Source organism: Nothoprocta perdicaria, unplaced genomic scaffold (assembly GCF_003342845.1).
Source record: "Nothoprocta perdicaria isolate Ctin4 unplaced genomic scaffold, notPer1 scaffold_27, whole genome shotgun sequence".
Classification (NCBI taxonomy): domain Eukaryota; kingdom Metazoa; phylum Chordata; class Aves; order Tinamiformes; family Tinamidae; genus Nothoprocta; species Nothoprocta perdicaria.
In genome coordinates, this window is record NW_020455499.1 from 4,031,679 (window position 1) to 4,048,266 (window position 16,588).

The 16,588-nt window shown below is 40.6% G+C and overlaps 1 protein-coding gene across 3 annotated transcripts in view; it reads right to left on the minus strand.

Annotated features, from left to right (window-relative positions):
* CCNT2 (cyclin T2) overlaps positions 1-16,223 on the minus strand; it is an 18,591-nt gene extending 2,368 nt beyond the window's left edge. The window contains exons 1-7 of one of the 3 annotated variants that reach the window (XM_026040843.1): positions 16,126-16,223; positions 10,795-10,923; positions 9,565-9,625; positions 8,467-8,529; positions 2,455-2,500; positions 985-1,148; positions 53-123 (exon numbers count right to left, since the gene is read on the minus strand). In XM_026040843.1, coding sequence (XP_025896628.1) covers positions 53-123; positions 985-1,148; positions 2,455-2,500; positions 8,467-8,529; positions 9,565-9,625; positions 10,795-10,923; positions 16,126-16,173 — 582 coding nt within the window. In that variant the 5' untranslated portion in view covers positions 16,174-16,223. The remainder of the gene's footprint in view (positions 1-52; positions 124-984; positions 1,149-2,454; positions 2,501-8,466; positions 8,530-9,564; positions 9,626-10,794; positions 10,924-16,125) is intronic. The other 2 variants (XM_026040842.1, XM_026040841.1) reach the window with 2 other exon arrangements.
* Between the last annotated feature and the right edge of the window lie 365 nt (positions 16,224-16,588).

Sequence of the window (16,588 nt, forward strand, 5' to 3'; positions counted from 1 at the left end):
ATTCTAGGAATTCACTACTTTTGCTACGCTGTGTTGTAGGATGATTTCTTACCCGCCAGTTTCTAATTCTCTTCAACCTGCTAGGTGTTTTCTCCAGTATTTGCAGAAATTCATGAGTTAACTCTGTGTAGGGGGGAAGAAAAGTCATTTTTATACTTTTGATTCTGTAACAAGCAGGTTAAACTAAGCATTTTTGTTTTAATTAACAGAACATAGTTTTTGCAGCATTTACTATAGGTTGTGCATAATCTGAAACATTTGATCAGAAACTGATAAATGCTCGATAAAAATAATAATTTTTAAAAAGCACATTACAAGCACCCTGTAAAGCTGGTAAGAATATAAGGAAGTCTTTATTGGTTAAGCCAGATATTTCTAGAGGGATCTGTACAAACAAGAGCTCCTAAAACAGCCCACGTCCCATTCAGCACAGGTGTTTTTTGTATTAAGTCAAGTCCACTTTAACGTCAATCTCTAAGCCACGTTTCAGTCATTCTGCCTCAATCTCAGGAACAAGCAGAAACAATTCTGAACAGAGTAGAAACCATCGCATCCTTTAAGGCGCTTTGTTTCAAATGACGTTTGGGATTTTCATGCATTTAAGGCAGCAGAGTTGACTGCCTTAGAAACTGGAGGAGATCCCTGCAATTAATATATCCACAAGGCAACCTAAGCCTGAGTCTCTTGTCAGCTGCAAATAAAAATACTTCCCACCAAAATTATAAGTGTATTTTTTATATATATATATATTATATATATATAAAAAAAATATATATATATATATATTCCAGAATTACAAGCCAAACCCAGAATATACATCTGGAAGGTCCCAAAATTCTCTCTTGCAGCCATGTAGATAAGCTTTAACTGCAGGCCCCCAACTCCTTTCTTGTGGACCTTAGAGACACAGGGCAGCACGTGACTAGCACAGGAGACAGCGAGCTCGGCAGAGAGGCAGCCTTCCACGCGAGCAACACTCCTTACCATCAAGCAGCTCTAGAGTGACAGACGGATCCACGTATTCCCACCAGTGCTTGCCATCAGTCGACACCGGAATCTCCCAGTTGGACCACTTGCAGGCCAAGTGAATGCACACGCACGCTATGACCGTGGGCTTGTACTGAAGGCAGAACGTAGTAAGGTGCAGACTGATGCACAAGTTTTGTAATGAGGAACCAAAGGAAATCAAACATGTAAAACAAAAAAACACCACACAAATCGACCATTAACCTACAGAAGATCGTTTGTCAAGCAACAGCAGTTAAACATTAGCTCAAGGAACATTTTTGCTGATCAAATTTATAAGATATCTTACTGCCTCCAGCAAACAAAGGGCAGGGCATTTATCTGGTAGAAAGCTTAATTTGCCTTTGCTATGGCAAGTCTGATGAAMAGCAGAAATATTTACCAGTTATTCTACTACTATGCTTAAGTACTAACAAGGAAGAGGTACAATATGATAAATAAAACTCTAGCTACAATAGAAACATACAGCTCATTATGCAGTCTTGGAATTAAGACTATTAGAGGTAGATGCCCCAAAACTGCACACAGGCCCCATGAGTTACTTGTATTAGCAGTGAGGGCCGAGTGAAAGCTGAGCCCACGTGTGAGCTCAGCCCCAGTGAGCAGCTGGCAGCAGCACGAGGTTCACTGCTCTAGCAGAGCTCTTCTTAAGAACTGTTTCCAGCACAGAGCCCATCCAGGAACCACCAAAGATGTTAAGAATTCTAATCAACCATTAGATATTGCTTAAAATCTCGTTACATGTAATGTAATCTTAACAAATAAAGTTCAAAATTATTTTGCAAGAAACAAATTCAAGAAATCAAAACTAAAATCTCCTTTCAAATTCCATCTTTCTGCAAGAGATTATCTGCGCAAAATTAATAATCCTCCCTTGGGATGTGTAAATTTAAAGTTACAGCAAGTACTTAAGTTCTAATACTGCACATTAAGATTAAGGAGCTGTTTCTGAAAAGAACACCCCAGAACTACTTCTAGTCTATCTATAAAGAAAAATCAGCCAAAAGATCTTAGGCCCACTACAATTTTATTAAGACTGAATCAATATATTTAAAATTAAGAGAAAACTGCCATTAACTACAAGTGTAAACTAGAAATAGTTTTGTACTTACCAAGATGCTCGAATTTCTAGGTTAAGTTTAGCTCTTTGTAATCTTTAGCTGCTATTCAGGCTACCAATTTTAGACTTATGCACTCACAATCGAGAAAATGTCATCAGAAAGCACCACTACACTTCTCATTGTGCATTTAACCCCGTTGTGCCACGAGGCCCTTGTACAATACACCGCACTGCGAGCAGGAAGGTACCACCACGGGAGATGGCCCAGTCTCCTGTCGCAACAAGGGCAGGACACGTGGAGGGGGCCCTGCAGTACAGGAAGCTATAGTGTGCTACAACAGTGCAACAAAGAGGTTCAGGATAACAACCTGTTGGTAGCCATGAAATAGGATGTCTGTGCCAAATCCTTGCTTGCTGTAAGAAAAGAAAAACAGAGAGATTAACTATCTCTACCAACCCATTAGGCTCGTTCCAAAGCTCAAGCATTTTTACCTTCCAAAGCACCATTTGGCATCTCCACAGGCCTGACTGTAATTTAACTAACTAGCCTTTAAAACAATCGTAATTATTAAAATAATGTCTGCCTTCAGGAACTGGGCATGAGCCCCCATTCAGCTCCTCTGCCCTCCCCTGGACACGGCCTCCCTCTTGGCCACCTACCCCTCCAAGCCTCATCCCGGGGAGCCCCCTCTTCTACAGACACCCCTTTCCCCCCCCCCATTTACAGATGATGTCCTGGCCTAACCTGGCCCCTGCACTTGAGGAAGGCAGTGGATAAAACTCCATTTCTACCAGAGCAGGGACTCTGCTCTCGGAGAGGAGCCTGACAAAGCAGATGGAGGAGAGCAGGGGTTAGGCAGGCACCTCCCCAGGGCCTCCCGTGCCAGGCAGCTGCCATGCTCAGCAGCACAGAAATCAGCCAGCCCGGACAGAGCTGCTCCCGCTCAGCAACAGCAAACACTCAAAACTCCCTGCTCTGCATTTTTGCCAAACCTATGCCAGAGCTTCTGATGTGGAAAAGAAATAAATGTAATATTAGTTATGGTTGGGAGAAAGAAAAGAGGACTGCAGCATAGGAGAAGTGAAGAGCTAATGCCTGGGACTGTGAGAGTCCCCTAGCACTGCCCTGGCCAGCAAAGGCCTGTGCTCCTCACACACGCAGGAGCTTACGGTGCTGGGCATGGAAGAGCAGGGCTGCAGGGGAAAAGCGCGCTGGCGCTGGATCAGGGCTACCTGCAAAGTGCTATGCTGCATCAAAGGGAACACTGGCACAAACCTCTGTCTTAAAAAATGACCTGTCCGTAAGATCTGAGGAAGACTTAAACTAGACAAACCCTGGCAAAGTTTTAGTGATTTAATTCCACTTCTTATGACTGCCCAAGAGCATAAACCAGGTTTGTCTTCCTGCTACACCACTGGGCAGTGCCAAAATCTGCAAAGAACAACGCAGCAGCAAGGTACCAGGATCCATTCCCAGGCACACGTTCTGCTAGGCCGYCATAACCCAAGGGTGATTGGCAGCGTGACTGCTATGTTTGGTTTGCAAACCAAAACGGTAATTGTGTGCCAGGTAACCAGGGAGTTGAACTCCTCTCTCTCCTTCCCATCAAAAATTGTAAGGCAGAATTACTTAAAAAGTGAAATTAAGACTATAACAAAACAAGAGAAAAAACATAGCTAAACAAGACAGAAATGGATGTCTTGGCTCTTCCTTTTTCATCAAAATAATATGAGGCTCTTCAATGGTTTCTACATTCTGCAAAGTTATGACACATTTGAATTAAAGAACCAAGAAATTTCCCTACTCTGACTGAAGCATTACTCTTGAGGAGGAAATAAAAGTAGTTACTTCTAGTTACTATCAGCTTGAAAGCAAAGTAAATCAAAACACACACCTGGAACAAAAGAATCACCTCACATTCCAGCATCAGTAAAAAAACTTTTTTTTGCTGATAAGTACTTTACCTACACTACAAAAATCATCATCTGTTTCAAGGTATTAAGAGCTAAATAATCAAAACATAACAAAACCAGCAAGAAACTTCAGTTTCCAACTAACGCTTGAGTTAAAAGGACAACTTGAAACAACTGTCCCAAACATCTCTTACATTTCGGACAGCTTCGGTGATATAATCATTCCACCAAAAGTAATCCATTTTTGTTTCTTCAAGATTTATTTTGCTGTGTTTTTTTCCTTTAGACAAAAGTAGTGGAATAAATAACCCCTTGAAGTACAGAGGTTGAAGCAAGTCAGCTGAGCTCAACACTCGTCACAGGACAAATGACACAGATTTTAGCCATAAATAATCAGCTTTGTATTTTATCATTCAGGAGATATTTAGAACACCCACCCTGACTCCCTGCTGCAGAAGCAACCATAAGACAAAGGCTAAAGTAATAACCAAGCTTGTGAAGCAGGTTTCCCACATCCATTGCACCTTCCAGAAGATCAGTGTCTCCATGAAATTCCTGCCAAGATACCAAAATCCTTGTATTGGACACAACCACGCAGTTCAACTGATGCAATTCCAAGATAGTCTCAGTTTTTTCTTCAAGTGTAGGTTATCTTAGATCTTGATATAATCACCAAAATGCAACATCTACCAAGGACCTTTAGGGGAGCAAGAGTTAGCTACAACTACAGCCTCAAAAGACCGTGAGCACCCAAACCCTGGGAAGTGCAGAATGTGGAACAAGCCCTTCGGCACCAGAAGGCCGAAATCCTTCTGCGCAACAGGCAAAAAGCCAGAGCTCCTGACTGCAGGGCTCTGCTGCTGGCACCTGACCATATCTGGGTAGACCCTAGTGTAGGAATTCAGGTCCTGGCAGCTTTACTTTCTTCCAAGCGAATCCCACCTTGCAAGGAGCACCGTGAAAGGCTGAGATGGAGCTTCAGGACATGAAGCACAGCTGCTGTGCAAGCGACCGGGATGCTCAGTGCCGACACTGAGATTTCCTGATCTGATGCCCTCCTTCATTCAGATTCATCTCCTCTTCCACAGACGGTGTCTTTCTCAGCCTGATTCAGCCCCCGGTTGCAGTTCACACAGCTACTGTGCTGTGTTTGCATTATCTGACAGTGCAGTTTCCACAGAAAATTAGTAAGGAACATGGACATTCGGGATACCAGATAATCCACGGAGTAGCCAGAGCAATCCTGTAAATCCTTGAGGTGCCGTCGGCAGTTCCAAAAGGAGGTTGTGGATCACTCCAGGACTTCCCGAGATGGAGATGAGGACATGCAGCCCTCTCCAGTTCCACAGGAGCAGCCTAAAAACAGACCGTTTTTGCACCAGAACTTAGGAGGGACATCTGGCACCAGGAACAGCTTCTTTTCCCCCTCCTCTCTTCAGCACTTTCACATCCTTGGAATGGGCACTGAGGCTTGGCAAGACCTTTACAGATCCACTGCCCCCAAATTCCTTAGGGGAGCTGTGGGCGGTCCTGTCTCCTCAGTCTCTTGACTCTGCAGAAGACCAGGGTGGAGGAGACTCAGCCTGCACCATCATCCTTGTCTACTAAGCTGACCAAGCTGCAAAGATGGAACAATTTCATGAACCCATGAAACTCTGCAAACCAGAGGGAACAGTTAGATGCCTTATTTCTGCATTCAACAAGTCATTTCGTATCTACTCAGTCACCCTTTATCTGCAAAAATCTACACTAATACTTCTTTCAGAAAGGCTTTTGATCTTACTTGAACAGAGAAGAATAATTATTCCCTTAGCTGTATGTTGAACATTATGTTTATTTATATCAATTCCGATTTACTAATTCACCTTCAGCTTCCAGCACCTGATTCTGGTATGTCTCTGCTAGACTAGACAGTCTCSTGACAAAAAGGACTTTGCCACAACTTGAACCCCAGCAACATTACCTGATTTTTTTAAAGCCGCTTCAGTTTAATGCAGGCAACAGTGAGAGCATGAAGTGCACTAGCTTGGATGCTAGACAGCAAAAAGTGACACAGGGAGCCAGCCATCCTCTTAGCCACTTGATTAAGTGAGAGAGGCCAGGGCAATTCCCAGTGCTCACAAGCTACACCAAGAAACTCCCAAGCACAGCTGCACTCCGCTTGCTGTGGAGCCTCTGTCTTTGATACTTACTGCACTGGGCCACATGAGTTTCCCTCCTCCTCCCACCAGACATCAGGTGAAGGCTTTAATCACAGTTACAATCCCAATGCCCTCTGGATCTGCTGCTGCTCAGGCTTTCTGCCCGACAAGACCTTACATCCAAGCAAAGCAGCCCGGTGTTTCCTCAGCTTCAGTCACCCATCCAGCCTCTCTAGACCTAAGTACTTAACATGAATGACACTTCAGATTTGTTAAAAGCTTTGGATGTTATCTAAACCTATTCTTATTAAAACAACCTAACTAGTAAACATTAGAGGATAAAGAATTAAAAATCACACCACAGTAGCTTTGAAGACACATCACTACACTCAAATCCGTCTATTCTCTCACTACAGAGCTCCATGGTAGTTATTTCCCATTTGTATGCACGACACAATGCCCAATGTTTTTAGTTGACATATTTTTTAATATAAGGTACTAAAGTCTTGTGTTCAGGTAGCCTTAGTAGGGGAATATGAGGCAATAATTCATTTTGCTTCTGCACACACCAAAGAGCTCACCTGCTCCTATCAGCAGGCTCACGAGCATTATATTAAGTTTTCTATTCTATTTCTTAAGTATTCTTTAAATAGATGGATTTTCAGCCCTTGCAGGAGTCTCCATACTTCAGACTTGATATAATTTTAGATTTTAAGCATTGGCTAAACTGCACTGATGTTAAACACTAGCTGTAAAATGCTGAATTAAAAAAAAGTATCACGCAGCTTCACTATACAAACTCTGTTACTACACAAAAGTGGGAAAAAACAACACAAGAAAAAGCTGATCTATATTAATCTAGATCTATAGTAACTACCTTGACTAAAGGGACTAGCRTAGCCATATGCCTTTTCTTAAGCTCCTGTGGAAATCCTAAGCACCGAGCACGCAGCTGCTGTCTCCCACCTCAACACGTGCTCACATTTACATTGGCCAACTAGGGGCGCAAATCCAAGGAAAAGCCCTATGGATGCTGCTGCAGACTACTGAGATACTTGGGGCACTGACTTGTGCATCCTGTCACAACCAAATCCAGACAGAAAGCAAAGAGCAAATCTTTTTATTATGGCAGCAATAGCAATAAAGCTACTTTTCATGCAGACAAACTATATATGGCACTAGTTCTACCTCAAATCACATTCTAAGGACACCACTCTACATCGTAATCAGGATGCAGGCTGGACTGGCAGCCCTGCTTTTTTCTGGAAATCTGCCACCCATTTTCAAACTGCCTATTATATTTAGAGCAGTAAAATACAGACAAACACATGATATTTTATATCAGCACATTGCAGTGAGAAAGGAGAGTCTTTAACAGCTTTAATTGTGTAGTTAGTATGAGGTAGATATAGTTAGCATGGTTAGGTGGACAGTTAGCACATAACACTCCTATTTCGTATAGGAAAAAATTCATTTGAAGTATATTATTTTTGAATATTTAGCTTGAAGAAAAACAGCTTTTGACTAGTTATTTCCAAAAACATTTTAGTTCTAGAACGCGAAAAAAACCTTACAACCAACTCCTAGTTTTTCCAAGCCCAATTATAAAGATTTTTTTTAAATGATTCAGAAGGAAATCAATTTAAAAACTAAAAAAAGTAGATCAAAACTCAGAAAATGCAAAGAACAAGGCATATTTCTAACCAGACTCATTCTAACGAATCGCATAGAGGTTAGAGGAAAAGGCTATTTAACAAAAAAATTATTATTTTTTGCCACCATCCAGTCCAACTAAGAGCCTTCAGGTCTAGACATCTTGAAGCATTTGCGTATGATATGACAGGAGACCTGCTCTGTGTTCTTTATGTCCTGCAGTCCATTACATAAATAGGATTGCTAAGGTGGAAAGCTAGATGAGCCACAGCCAACACACAGGCCAAGCTGCCCTACTTGCTGATACAGCTACAGCAAAAACAGTCAAGCTGGCAGTGTGCATGGGGAAGCTGCTGTTTAGTTTTCAATCACTAACTGCTCCTATGCTTTTTGAGAAAGCATGGAACAGCAAAGCTAATGCATAAGAAAAATACACAAAAAAGAACAAAATTAGTTACAAAGAACAAAAACTGGACTCTTCAGATGCTAAAGTTTAAGATCAAGTTTTTAGCAATTAGGTTTAAAAACATTCTTTGGGTATACAGTTAGTGAAGACAGTTCATCTATGCTATTTACTCACGGAAGAAGAATCATATCAGACAAATCATACCACCTTTAAATTTTACTGGAAGGGTAAAAAAGCCCTTAAAGAAGGGCTTGAAAGTCACTGACCTCTCACTAATTGCGTACATTTCACAACATCTGTGTGCGGATGTTCAATGGTAATCTCAAAACCTGAAGAGTTAAAAACATGTTTTAAAACTATATTGAAATTCCATTAAAAAAATCTTCCCACAGGCCTAACACGTGCAAAGTCTTTGTACTGCGGATCAGGTAATAGCACTTAACTGCCTTTTAGTCTGCACCTTTTCCTGGATGATAAAGGATATAGTCATTTCAAGACCTGTTTAGTAAGATACCCCAGTGTATTCTAAAGTTCCATGCATCTATGAAGAAAAATACCTGTGTTCTTAAAAATGAAGAAATGTGAACAGTTCACTTGAATTCAGTACAAACTTCACTATATATGCACTGATATGCATGAGTATTTGCTTTATCTGGTGTTTGAGTGCGGAACTCAAACACACTGCATTTATGTAATCAGAAGTTAAGTCGATTCATAGGTCAGTCATTTCAGCTACTTATTTTGTTTGGGAAAAAAAAGTGACCTAATTCTCAATAGCTTTGCAAACAATTTCTTCCAAATGTATTTAAGCATATCTGCCTAGGTCAGTGTTCTCAGGCTTGCTATTAATAATTGTCTCTCTTCATGTTACTTTGAAGCCAGACAAGCTTCGTAGTGGAACACTGTAATTCAAATTTTGGAATTACCCGAACAAATTAAATGGTTACATTACAGTTTGTGACATTTAGAGGCAGTAACTCTCCTCAGTTACATACTATTCTTATACTAAAAGCCAGAACAGAGAAAGAACATTTGGTTTAAGACTTTTACCAACTGCTTCAGAATACATATACACAGCTCTGCTAGTGTAACATGCTACCTTCTTAGTAATATCTATGTGGAAGGGCACATATTTCTACCTTTAAATATTCCAGAAAGCTCCATTTCCCAAATATTTTTCCCTCTTTTCTCCAAAATGACCACAGCAACTGTCAAAATGAATCTAAACTCACAGGTTAGAGTTGTACACAAAAAATAGTAAAATTTGACTGTACCAACACTGTATCAAAATACTTAGTTACTGGACTCCCAATACTGATTAATCATGTGAAGTTAACTAAACAAGAAGATATTAAAAAACATACCTAAAGTTTGAAGCATTATTGTTTCAAGTATAACCAGCTCTTGAGCTTGCTGAAGGTATGCCTGAAACAAATTAACATGCAAGTCAAGACTTCAACATCCATTGTATGAAAATTTCAAACATGCAACTCTTGTCTGAGTACTGGTAATATCAGCACAAATTAAGACCACTCTCCATGCCATTTGGCACTGACAATTCAAGAATGCTTCAGTGTAGTTATATATATATATTTACACATACACACACTTTAAACAGTAAAAGTGTTCCTGCAAATTCAATTATACCAGCCCAAACATCTTTGGCAATCAGATTTATTTAATCTGGACCTGATATAACCTATTGCAGCAAGGTACTTCCATGAAAAGATGGGAAATACTATAAGCATCAGGAAGTTTTGCAAGTGCAAATCAACTCATTTATCTAGGTGCAGATTACCGGTTTTACAAATAATGTGGACTGCAGCTGCAAATATCTAGTTGGCCTTTGTAAAGCTAGCTTAAGCCTGTGGGCTCACACTCATACAGATACATACAGACATATCTATGCACAAAACCACAAATGCATGCTGGTGTTAACATATGCTGAATATCTTTACGTGGGGCTCGTAGAGCTGGAAGCACCGCGGAGGCACTTGAGCGGCAACGCGTGCCAGCTCAGGTCCAGCAGGGCACAACCAGCTCAACCTGACCTTCAAGAACCACCAGCCTGGTGCCTCTCCACCACGCTTTCCAAAAACATTCCATTTCAAGGTATCTTGGGAAGGGAAATGGGAGAAGGCAGTGTGAGCTATAAAGTAAGAGCAAGCAGCACAAATCTGGCAAAAGCGCCAACACATCCAAGAGATAAACAGTGCAAATGACAACTCTAGGACATCCTTGAAAACAGGATGCCTTCATAGCACACAGCAAACTTCTGGTGAGAGAGTGTCCAAATTCCTCTCTGTGCTGAGCCTGACACTTATGGAACCATGCACGAGAYGTCTATAAACTAGTCTTTAAACTATACATGTATGAGTCTTAAAATAATACAAGCAATATCCCTTAGGTGCCATAACACAAATATTTAAGTCCTTTATTAGTTAACTACTACAAAGGATTTGAATCAAGAACAAAACCTTTTTTCTAGCTTACAGATAGGCATATCCCAGTCAAGACAATGTAACAGTTCATTAGATGAAGTGTCACCTTTAGCTTCAGTTCCAACTATGGTTAAAAACATGACTTCCACCTACATCACTTTTTGTTTCCAGCTGTGGCTCTTGCGGGTGAAGACAGGCATTTACTACTTTAATAACATGCTCCAGCTTCCGGGGCTGTTCTTCCACTTTCGCTGCTAAGAACAGAGCCGTAGGAGATATTATCTGAAGAAGAAAAACATGTATACATGTATGTACAGCCATGCATGCTAAAAGAGAAACTTCTCACGAGTAGGAATTTTTATGGACAACATACGTTTGTTAAAATAGGATTAAGCAGCTTGGATTTATTTAAACAGTTCTGAACTCATGCAAGGCAATGTAAAAATGACTAGTCAAGTTTTMCTTTAAAAATGTGCTTTACTCAGTATGGGCAAAGAGAAACATAAACACGTGAGTAAAATGTTTGAGGCAGAACTAATTTTACTGCAGTTTGGTGCAGGAGTTTTAGTTGCACTAGAACAGGACTTTTCAAGACAAAAGATACTTCATGTGAAAGCTCACCCAAGTTCTGGCACAGCAGTGAGCCATTACACCACCTTTTCCACCAAATCAAAACACCTGATGCCACTTTTATAAAAGCAACATAAGCAACATTTGCAGAAAACTTTAAGAAAACACCTCACTGCTAGCAAATAGAAGCACAGTAGTGTAACATCATGGCAGAGACACTGAGTGAATAAAAAAAAATCTCACAGGAACTTTACTACACACCCCGAAGTTCACAAAACTGTATCAAATGGTAGTAAAACTATAATCTGAAAGACTCTGTGACACTGTAGCTGCCACAAACTGGCAGCAAAGCATATACCTGCAGTTCAATATAACTCAAGGGTTAACTATGCAGTAAAGCTTTCATGTCAGTTGTCARCTAAAGTGACTGGTAAGTCTATAAATGATAATACCGTTAACCACAAGAACAAGGGCCCTCTTCTTATGCAAAAGCTGCCCATTTCTAATATTAATTAGAATAACAGTCGTAATCCTCATGTAGACATTAGACAGATTAAATTGGTTAAAAGTAAGCCAGTATAAAGAGTTTCTTCAGAGCCAAGAGCAGCTGCTTGTTGAATGTTTAATTAAAGCATGCCACAAACAGGGCTGCTATCAGGTTTCTCATTTAATGCCCAAGTAGGGCTGGACTCAGTGAACTGAGGCAGCCATGCTTCCCCCAAAGGGCTTTTTTTTTTGTCAGTAAATAATACCACCTTTATTATGTCAAAATTAGGCCTTTCTATAAAATTTTCCCAAAGTATGAGAAACTGCAATGGACGAGTAACAGCCACTTCTCATTTAAGGATGCAAAAAGCTCAGTACTCCCTTAATACTTTTGAAAGCTCCTTATATCACCCTGAAACATGCACTTGGATCCTGAGGAAAACTTTAAAGCTGGCAGACGGGCAAGGAAAGCTGACACCCTGGAAAGGCGATAACCTTTGATGCATGGAATGTGACCATAGGAAACCTAATAGTCTCCATAAAAATCAAGTCACAGGGAACAAATTCATCTGAAACTGAGACAAAAGAATGACTTTCCCATTGAATGTTTAGCCTAACCTGCAACTTGAGACTTACAAGTGAATGGAATTAAAGAAAATGAGATATAGGTCACATGCTGTGAATAAGTCCATATTAATGCTGTCATTAAAGGTTCTAATGATTTTTAAGAAGTTCCCAGCAAAATTAAAGACACAGACTAAACAAAGTTGTTCATATAAAAGAAGCTTACAACTTCACTGGGTATAAACAAACCAATGTAGAGAAGTTATCTACTGTGCACCCAAAATATTCTTCAAGAMGACCGATAAACATCTTCAGAAGAACACACGTCATTCGTGAACTTAAATCCCACTTTCCTATTAGCTGAGAATCTCAGAAAAAAAGTCACAAGGAAATAAAGAAAAACATGAGTGTGCCCTTGGACTGTCATCTTACAGCTAGTTTAACAGGCAGAAGCAGCACAACTCCTTTTTCTCATCTGTAAAAACAGTTATGATACATTAAAGACACTCAGAATAATTTTAGAAACGATCATCTTTTGCAGAGAACACCCTTATCTCTCAATGCTAATTTTAACTTGTTATTACACTTGATGTGAGGTAGCTTACTGTTAAGTGATGATCCTGTAGGACAGGATTTTTTTTTTTTTGAAGAGTGAACACAAAGAGCTGCATGTATTTTATTAGAACCAGCAGCTTACACTGCATAAAACACCAAATATGTTAAATATTTTAAGATTAAAAAAAAGAACTCCAACCACCAAAACAGCCTCTCTGAAGCTTGTTGCATCTATAAACAGCTTTGAAAACTTGCACAATGAGGAAGCRCAACTCTCCAAAGTGCTATTTGGAGGGGGTGCAAGGGACTCACCTGCCTCACTCTTTAGGGAAAAAATTCCCCCTGCAGCCTCTTTTTAGGCATTTCCTAAGTTACCCTTCACGACACACAACTACCACTAACACCACCAACAACACTTTCAGCTGTCCCCAGGTACCTCTGATCACATTTTACCAATGATCAAGCTTCTAAAAACTGTGGGTTTTTAAATAATCATGTCTGACACATTAAATGCTTTATTTCCAGAAGATTGAGATATTTTAAAGTATGACTGTCACAGACTAGCATGCCCTATAAAAAACACAATTCTTCTCCCTCACAAATATTAGCACTAACTTTATAGTCAGCAAACCACAGTTACTATAAAATAGAAAAAAAAATGCTGAGTAGTAAAGTTCCCAAGTAGTGAGTTTCTAAAATACAATTTTCATGGCTAGAGAAGCTTATTTGTCTGGGCATCAATTATSTTACATGTTTTAGACAAGTTATCACTCTTGTACTGGAGCAAAGCAAYTCAGCAAGGTCTTAACCTGTTTCAATTGCAAAAAATTAAACAGCTAACAATCTTTGCAACTAAAAGTAGATGTCTTGTAGGTAACACAGTCATTCAAAAGGGACTTGCCAGCCCACAATAGAGTAAACATGTGGATACTTGGTCATTGGGGTCAAAAAAGATACATTCAAAATGGTGCTATGCTACATTATCTAATATGTGCCACCCACGTGGCCCCACAGACCTGAAGCCTCTGTTGCAGATTACAGTCCATGTTCAAAATTGATTCCTAAAGTCTGAAAATCTGCAGATTCCCTTTTTCACATGGATAAACGTCAGTATATGCACACACTGAAGAACCTTTGGAACGTACCCACATATGACAGAAAATTAAAATTTACGTCTTAGTTTCAGCATTGACAATACCTTATTACTTAACTTCCTAAGGATTAATTTCTTCTTGTAGCAGATGAGTATTATTACATTTTTCCACTTGCCAAGTACTCAAGGAATTTGATATTAGTGTTTATTACAGTCCTTGGCTTTTGCTTTCTCTACAGAAAACCTACCAGATGGTTTGGGAATAAGAATTTAAGGAGTGATTCACGTTCACTTTGAGGCCACCCCTTTCACCCTAACAGAATGGGGAAGAGAGCAGGGCAGTGGCCTTTGCCCATCAATCAACACACACGTTAAGCTACGTTCGGCCTTGCAGTCGCTAAGAACCACAGCAAGACACTCAGCAGGAATCAATATCACTGTGCACCACCTTGCAGCCTATTTGTTTTAACCTTTATTTGAATAATATACTTAACCTAACAATACATTTTCCCCCCTGTAATAGCTGCAGTTTTCGCGGCMTTCAGCCCCTGGATAACTTGTGACACTTAAGATTCACAGGCATAACGTAAGGCTTCATGTTTATAGCAAAGGCACTAGGTAACTAAATACTGTTCAGCTACCAGTTTCAAGTGAGCAGCATTTTCTAGTGAAAACCAGAACAGCGCAGCCAAAGCTTCTTGATACTTCAAATCTATCTTCGATTACTAGACRATATAAACACTCATCTAGAGCATGATGCACCACGACACAGATCCGGGCTATGGATGCACCAYACAGAGAAACCTCTCCTCTAAACCACTCTGCCTAGTACACAAATTCCATAAACAGCCACAGAAAACTTTGGATGCTTCACCAGCTCCTCCTCCACAGATTACTGCCAGATTGTCAGAACTAAAAAAATTGTTTTAGGAAAACAGATCTTGATTGAGGTGCATTTCAGGTCAATGCCTAACTCTATCACTGGATGAACAGAACCAATGTTGTTTTTTTCATGTTCAAGTGTTTCACGTTGATGTAGGCTCATCTCATTTGTACCTAATCACTTAGCTTTTATTATATAGCTGCCTACAACACTGCAGTTTTGGTAAAAAATTAAATTTAAGTTTGAATTTCCCTTGCATTGCAGCCACAAAAATAATTAAACAGGTTTCTGAAGTGTGTCTGCAAACTAATGCTTATCACACAAGAAACAGATGCCTATTTGCTTAGCGAACAACCATGAAAATAAACTCGACACCAAGAAGGAATTGGTAACTTCCCTGTAACCCACTGTGATCACTACACACCAAATTCCAGGAACTGCAAAGTTCCACCCTTYGGTAGACCAGGGCCTATTTCTAGTCTAGACCACAGTCATCTCTCACAGTAGCCTTATTTTGCTTATTTTATCATAAAAGGCACCACCTAAGAAAATTCATYCTCATCACCTAAAAATACACCACTACTAACATTAATTATTCTTTGCAAAGTTAATAAGGAAAAAAATGGCAGTTTAARAGTACATATTTTCACACAAGAACACCTAAAATATTAGACGAGGGCTTTCCTTACCTTTACATCCACCACACCGGAAATAAAAAAAATGGGATTTAAAAATCTTCAAGTTGGTACCTGCAATTCTACACCCTGTAAAAGTCACCCCAACTACAACTAGTACTTTTACTGCAACAACCACTATTCAGATTCAGCACATTCATTAGCCTAGCAAATTTAAAGGTTTTTCTCATCTAACTCACTTCCAAATTGCCTTAAAGTTGTAGCTAAATGAACTTACATTGCCCTTTAAGAGCAATGTAACATGTATACATAAACAAACATAACCATATTGTAGTTAAGCCACAGTGGGATGCCCACTGATTTCATTAAGGTATCTGTTCCCACGTGCCATACTTTCAAACTAGAGCATATAACACTAGCYAGCTGCTAAAAAAGCTAAATGCACCCCCCACTACCTAAAACAAGCTTGGAAAGAGCATTTTATGCTTTTATTCCTATAGCAGAAGATAAAATCCAACTAATAGCAATTAAAATAATCCCAAGTCRAAATGGAAGCATCACTCTTGCTTCTAAGGGGCCGATGAGAAGCTAAAACGCCACAAACACCCCAAGATCCCCAACGCGGGAGCAGTCTGGGCGGCGCTGCCGCCCACAGCGGCACGACCGGCACCCGCGGCGCGTCGCCACCGCACACTTACGTTCCGATTAAACTTGGTGAACGAATGGTGCATATAAAACCTGTGCATGTAAACAATCGCCGTGTTTATCGTGAGCTGGGAGCTGCAAGGGCAAATTAAGGAAACGCCGTAAATAACAAAGGGCTGAACACAATGAGCTTCCCACATCATACTTCCAATACAGAGTTTTCTTCAGCTGAAAGAATTAACGGTGTGACCCTTCAGGAGAGGCCTGAGTGATATGAACGTGTAAATATATGCATATGCGTAAACAGATATATATATTTACACACGTATGTGGGGGGCCTACGGGAGCGGGGCCCGCGGCCGAGCRGAGCTGCCGGCAGCACCAGGGCCACGGGACGCTCCTCAACAGCCCAGCCCGCCCCGGGGGAGCCGCAGCCGCCGCCACAGCCTCGGCGGAGGCTCCCCCGCCCCGCGGAGCGCCCCTCGACCCGCCGGGGGGCGCCGGGCCCCGCGCCCG